The sequence below is a fragment of the Syzygium oleosum genome, unplaced genomic scaffold (genome assembly GCF_021117445.2).
Source record: "Syzygium oleosum isolate NSW1041296 unplaced genomic scaffold, Sole_v2.1 Sole_v2.06, whole genome shotgun sequence".
NCBI classification, from domain to species: domain Eukaryota; kingdom Viridiplantae; phylum Streptophyta; class Magnoliopsida; order Myrtales; family Myrtaceae; genus Syzygium; species Syzygium oleosum.
Window position 1 is genome coordinate 11,754,737 of NW_026607490.1, and position 6,854 is coordinate 11,761,590.

The 6,854-nt window shown below is 41.3% G+C and overlaps 1 protein-coding gene across 1 annotated transcript; it reads left to right on the forward strand.

Moving 5' to 3' along the window:
• Positions 1-1,409: 1,409 nt before the first annotated feature.
• Positions 1,410-2,894, forward strand: LOC115665008 (desiccation-related protein PCC13-62). Its single transcript, XM_030586890.2, has 3 exons — positions 1,410-1,803; positions 2,063-2,288; positions 2,381-2,894. The coding sequence occupies exons 1-3, from the start codon at positions 1,412-1,414 to the stop codon at positions 2,756-2,758; spliced, it is 996 nt and encodes a 331-aa protein (XP_030442750.2). The 5' UTR covers positions 1,410-1,411; the 3' UTR covers positions 2,759-2,894.
• The last annotated feature ends 3,960 nt before the right edge of the window (positions 2,895-6,854 follow it).

Genomic DNA, 6,854 nt, shown 5'->3' on the forward strand with positions numbered 1-6,854 from the left:
GGTAAAATTGTTAAAAATTGGGTAAATTTAGTCATGTAAAAGATGGAAATAGCACCGCCCATGTCCACTGAAATTATTGCTTAATCATAAAAGAGAGAGATTTCTTTGTGTCTCTAGAGCTTTACAATGACAACGAGTTTAGGCATTGTCATTGTTTCCGTTTCTATTGCGTAATTATATGAAGATTAACGAATCCAAAATGACAAAGATATGATATATTGCCAACAAAATTTAAATGTATAAAGGGAAATTCCTTATTGCTTACTCCACTTGGCCTTAGAATCAGATATTTTGTTATAAATTAATTTGCCAATATTTTGAACAAAAATATTTTTTTGCCAATATAATTATCTCAAATTTAGTGAAGGGTCATGGCCTGCATTGCAAGACAACGTATTTGAATTTAATCCTAGCCATGCATTTGGCAACTTTTAACACTTCAATTTTTATAGGGAAAATGACACAAACAGTCCTTAAACTTTGGCCCAATGTGCAATTTGATCCCTAAACTTTTAATTTGTTCAATGTCATTCCTAAACTTTTGGTACATGTTTGATTCAGTCCCTGAACTATATAAGAATGTTCAATGCAGTCCTTTCTATTAATTCAAGTTTAGGGACTATATTGAACATTTTCATAGAGTTCAAGGATTGAATTGAATATGTACCAAAAGTTCATAGATAACATTGAACAAATTAAAAGTTCATGGACCACATTGAACATTAATCTAAAGTTCAGAGACTACATTGAACAAATTAAAAGTTCAGAGATCAAATTGCATATTGGGCCAAAGTTCAGAGTCTGTTTGTGTCATTATCTCATTTTTAAATATCAAGCGCACCCTTGACTCATGATATTCTATGAAGGTATTCCATACGTTAATCACAAAATCATCCTATCATTAGTTATTAACTTCGTAGTAGGTCGTATTTTTTTTTTCCCTAAGTCAATGTTAGCGCAAAATTAACTATAAGGATTGCGATCATTTGCACTAAATAGAGATACGAGCCGGCGTTATGTACATGTTTTTCCAATCCAAATGTAATGAAGAAATGAATATATCTTAAATAAGTGTCTAGGAGCAAAGTTTAGCTGATTCATTGAACCTAGCCTTGCCGTATCACGAATTCATAATCTTTAGATTTTTCTTGCCAAAAATAAATTATCCTTATTTTCCAAGAGAAAAGAAACTACCCAAAATAGCAAAAAGCCACATGCACATGCAGAGACAATTTCCAATTCAAACCAAAGACACAAGGAAAAAAACACGACACCTTCCTAATTTCCCTCCCAAAACCCCACGTTGCAATCCTTAGTTCTTTGACTAGGCATCGTATCCACTTTTTCCTCCTTCGCCTAATCGCAAATGCCATGCCATAAATGCATGACCCGGTACACCTTATATATACGTATGCACACAACACGAACACTGATAAGAACAAACGACCAAAGCTTAGCCATGGCATCCACCAACTTCATCGTCGCCACCACCTCGACGGCTCTCTTCTTCTCCCTCCTCCTCCTCGTCGTCCCGAGCTCGAACTGCGCGGACCTCGAGTCCCATCACCATCACCATCACAAAGTCCCGAAGTCCGACGTGGATCTGCTGGAGTTTCCCCTGAATCTGGAGTACTTTGAGGCGGAGCTCTTCTTGCATGCCTCGTTGGGGTATGGATTGGACAAGGTGGCCCCGAACTTGACCGCGGGAGGCCCATCGCCAGTCGGAGCTAAGGCTGCCAAATTGGGTCCTCTCATCAAGGATATCATCTTGCAATTTGCTTACCAAGAAGTTGGTCACTTGAAGTGAGTCCTTTCATTAGAGATGTCATATGGTTTGATATTGGAGTGCCCAAAAAAGAAAGACCTTATCTTTCTTTCTTGTCAATTATTTTCCAAACTTTGATGGTCATTCTCACTAGATTTTAGGCATTCTTTTATGCCTGAGGCTAATTCTTGCCCACACATTTAACCCATCTAGAACAACTCTCCATCATCATGGTGGGAAATTTTCACTTACTGATGACCAAATCACACTGTCCATTTTTGCTTTAAATCAATGCAGGGCAATCAAGAAGACAGTGAAGGGGTTTCCAAGGCCACTGCTGAATTTGTCTGCGGATTCATTTGCCGCAGTGGTGGACAAAGCATTCGGGCATGCTTTGAAGCCTCCATTTGACCCGTATGCCAATGAAATCAACTTCTTGCTTGCCTCCTACCTGGTCCCTTACGTTGGCCTCACAGGCTACGTTGGAGCAAACCCCAAGCTTCATGGCCCTGTCTCCAAAAGGGTATGGCAAACAATCTCACTAGTCATTTACTTTGTCAAATTTTAGTGAGCTACCTATGAATCCTTGTGCCCGTCTTGTGCACGCATTTTCAGCTTGTCGCGGGCCTTCTCGGCGTGGAATCGGGTCAGGACGCGGTGATCCGAGCCCTTCTGTACGAGCGGGCCCACTTGAAGGTCGAGCCGTACGGGAAAACCGTAGCGGAGTTCACGAACCGGTTCTCGGAGCTGAGGGACAAACTTGGGCACGACGGGCATAAGGATGAGGGCCTCGTCGTGCTCCGCCACCAAGGCGCCGAGGGGAAGGTCGAGGGGAACGTGCTCGCGGGCGACAAGTACTCGGTTGCCTACGACCGGACGCCGGAGGAGATACTGAGGATCGTGTACGGGAGCGGCGACGCAAGCGTCCCGGGAGGATTCTATCCTAAGGGAGGGAATGGTCACATTGCTAAGTCTCACCTACACCGGGTGTAGATGATTGTGATATCAAATAAATGATTTGTGACTTTTTGATTATGCTCCCAGACCTTCAAGTAGACTTCTTGTACGGCTCATGCCGGGAGCCTTCGGCAAATATAAATAATGAAATTGATCTTTCAACTTTCCTCCATAGTTAATTCCCCTTTCTCAAATCCCGTCTTACGTTGGTTGATGCGATAATTGGGACAAATGTGAAAAAAACAAGCACGATAAAGAAAGATACTCGATTGAAAGGATGACATCGTGTCAACATTGCCGAGTGTTTTTTTTTTGGTAAGGGACATTGCCGAGTGTTATAGGGCATTATATGATAGAATTCATCATGACTAATTTGTCCTCCTTGTCGAAACATCGAGTCATGCTCGTGCATAATAGAGACCCAATACAAACCCTATCAATTAAGAAGTGCCATCCAAACGATGAAATCCGAGCATGAGGATGTTATCGACAGTTGCCACGGCCACGGTTGATTGTCATAATCTCCGATGAACGGTGGCACCGCCTCAGTGGGTCTTGGATGAGCGAGAAGTGTCGATCTCCGATGGACCGTTTGCTATTTCTTCAACTGTGGCCGCCCGCAATGATGTTGCTCACGGGGTGATGGTTAATGAAAATTGTATGTCATTGGCTCGTTTTTCTTCTTGCACCAAACAATGGAAAGCTTCATTTTGCACCAAACGAGATTGTGATTTTATTTATATCTGTGCCGTCTTTAGAGCTTTCGAGATCTTTTACTGATATTACTCATTTTAGGATTTTGTGAAAAATAAGTGATTTGGAATATATTTTCCGAAAAATGATTATTTATATTGTTTATAAAAATTAGTCACCAGAAGATGCTTTCATCATCGATAACAATTTATGCTTAACTATTTTCGTGGGCAATGAAAATTTTCCATTCGTTTATTTTTCTAAACAATACAAACAATCATTTTTCGGAAAATGTTTTTCAAATTACTCATTTTTTGCGAAACGAACGCACCCTTAATTTTCTTCTTGCACCAAATAAAATTTGGTGTCCACCCCGCTAGCAACATCACTGATTTCTCCCTCAAGGCCGTTGTTTTCTTCTTGGACCAAACATGGAAAGCTTTGTTTTCACTCGACTTCATTGGCTTGTTCAGCCCCGGAGACTCTCCCTCACTCTCGTGACCATCGAGCAACGTTGCTGGATCCTCGCAAGCAACGTCACTGCGGCGTGGAAAACGAAGCCTTCCATTGTTTGGTACCATAAAAATTTCCGACAAATAGGTTTACCATAGCCCAAGCACTTCAGGCTGCATATATATAAGTTAGGGATTAGTGTACTGAAAGTTCTAAAACTTGTTATGAAAGTACAATTGAGTCATAAAACTTTCAAAAAGTGCAATTGAGTCTCAAAATTTGTCATGAAAGTGCAATCGAGTTCTAAAACTATCGAAAAGTGCAATCGAGTCCTAAACTTGTCAAGAAAGTTTAAACGAATCCTAAAACTTTCAAAAAATGTAATAAATGGAAGGACTTGATTGAACCAATTTGACAAATTTCAGGATTTTATTGCATTTTTTGAAAGTTTTAGAACTTAATTACTCTTTCTTAATAAGTTTTAGATTTTTCAATGCATTTATCACTCTAAGTTATCTCAATCATTCGAAACGCTTGTGCGTTTTGGAGCTAAATGAGAGTCAATAGGCCTGCCCAAATTCCAAATTTTATTTGAATTTCACAAAATTATAAAAATCATATGTGGACTTACGTGTCAACAGTTGAGTTTCTTAGTTATCGATTTTCATATGAAATTACTAATTCTAATTTACGCAATTCAACTTTTCTTCAATTAATTCATCAACTAATTTCAAGTTACTAACTCTTATGTAAGTAAGTTACCAACGTTTATTTGTTGGGAGAAGTGTCAAAAAAGTCCTAAATATTTTGTATTTGTGCCAATTTAGTCATAAACCTTTTTTTAGTGCCAATTCAGTCATAAACCTTTTGCATTGGTGTCAATTGAGTCCTAAACCTTTTTTTGGTGCCAATTCAGTCATAAACCTTTTGTATTAGTACCAATTCAGTCCTAAACCTTTTGCATTGGTGCCAATTGAGTCCTAAACCTTTTTTTTATGCCAATTCAGTCCTAAACCTTTTGCATTGGTGCCAATTCATTCCTAAATCTTTTGTATTTGTGCCAATTCAGTCCTTCCAGTTAATTTAGCTCAAAAAGGTTTAGGGCTGAATTGGCACAAATGCAAAAGGTTTAGGACTGAATTGGCACCAATGCAAAAGGTTTAGGACTCAATTGGCACCAAAAAAGGTTTAGGACTCAATTAGAACAAATTCAAAAGGTTTAGAACTGAATTGGCACCAATGCGAAAGGTTTAGGACTGAATTGGCACTAAAAAAAGGTTTAGGACTAAATTGGCACATATGTAAAAGGTCTAGGACTGAATTGGCACTAAAAAAAGGTTTAGGACTAAATTGGCACCAATGCAAAAGGTTTATGACTTTTTTGACACTTTTCCCTTTATTTGTTTGTTCTTTTAGATTCCTCGGTAGGAAATAAAGTCGGTGAGTCAACAAACAAAAATTGGTAAATTTAAAAGCGTTGGTAAATAAGACCTGAACCGAAACATATCACAATACTTATTTTATAACTGGGTATCCGAACATAGTAAGACCCGAACCGAATATACCTTATGATTTCGGGCCGGTTCGGGACAGTTCGTGCTTCGATTTGAGTATAGTGTTTGGTCTTGACACACCTACCATTTATCACTTTTGTGGTTTTGACATGTAAACAATCATTTTGTCTTCATTTATGATTTGCAAAAGTATATATACCTTTTGATCGATGAGAGTATATGATCTTTTGCATATTGATGCCACCATCAAGGTGATGTTATACTTTATGTGTATATAACGAAATCAAGCCTAGCGAGTTAGACGGTTCTCCCTCACGCACGCACTTAGGGCCTGTTTGGTTCAACTTTGAAAATGCTACTTGGGAGAATGCAAATACCTTTGGGTGAAAGCCCATTGGGGAAATGCAAATGGTGTTTGGTAAAAATATTTTGTAAAGCTACTTTGGCCAAAATATAGTGTTTGGTGAATTTTTTTTGCAAATGGACTTTGGGAAGAAAAAACCTTACTTACCCTTCGCCGGAGCCGGCGCCGGCCGGCGAACCAGATCTGGCGCCGGCGGCCGTCGCCTGAGGTCGGCCGACCGCCGGCGGGCCAGATCTGGGGCCGGCAGCTGTCGCTCGAGGCCGGGCGACCCTCGGCGAGGGTCGCGGGACCCAGCGGCCGCTGAGTCGCGCGACCCGGGCGGCGGTCGCCGGGTCGCGCGACCTCGGGCGACGCCGCTGGGTCCGCTGGGTCGCGAGACCCGGGCGGCGTCGCTGAGGTCGCGCGACCCGGGCGACGCCGCCTAGGTCCCGCGACCCTCGCCGAGGGTTGCCCGGCCTCGGGCGACGGCCGCCGGCCTCTTGCCGGCCTGATCCGGCGCCGGCCGCCTCGCCGTCCTCCCTCGCTGGCCACCTCACGAAGAAGAAGGTGAACAGTACACACGAGGGGCAAAAGTGGATTTTTGAACAAATTTTGAGGGCAAAAAAGGCAACTAACATATTTTCATTAAATGGGTACTAGCATTCCGAGAATGCTGAAAGCTCAAGGCACCCCCTAAGGTGCCTTGAGCTTTCAGCCTTGAGAAGGCCAACATTTGGCCAAAGAACTCCAAAAATGATTTGCCAAACACAAAATAATTCCCCCAAAGGGCTTTGGAGGCTCAAAGCCCCTTGGCAAAGCCCAACCAAACACCCCCTTAGTGTTGGAAGTTTGTTTGTAAAACAAACAAAAAGTGCCTTGTCCTACGTAGGAAAGTTGGGAGTGTGCGGGCCAATATAATAATGTAGAACTTCTATTCTTATAAATGAAGACGATGGAATAAGTGGACTAGACCCCACAATACCCCGTGTAGGTGCGCAAATGTTAGGTACCCTTAGCACTTTGCGCGCTCGCAGATCATAATTGGCACTAATCCTTATTTATTATTTATTAAATTTTGAATTTATTATTATTAAATAATTATTTTGTCCTATTGAAATAGTGTGACTGT

Bases quoted from the DNA above. Each gene is read 5' to 3' on its own strand.
- LOC115665008 (XM_030586890.2), top strand. From the start codon at position 1,412: ATGCACACAACACGAACACTGATAAGAACAAACGACCAAAGCTTAGCC. The intron at 1,804-2,062 runs GTGAGTCCTTTC...AAATCAATGCAG, and splicing joins CAAGAAGTTGGTCACTTGAA to GGCAATCAAGAAGACAGTGA. The intron at 2,289-2,380 runs GTATGGCAAACA...ACGCATTTTCAG, and splicing joins ATGGCCCTGTCTCCAAAAGG to CTTGTCGCGGGCCTTCTCGG.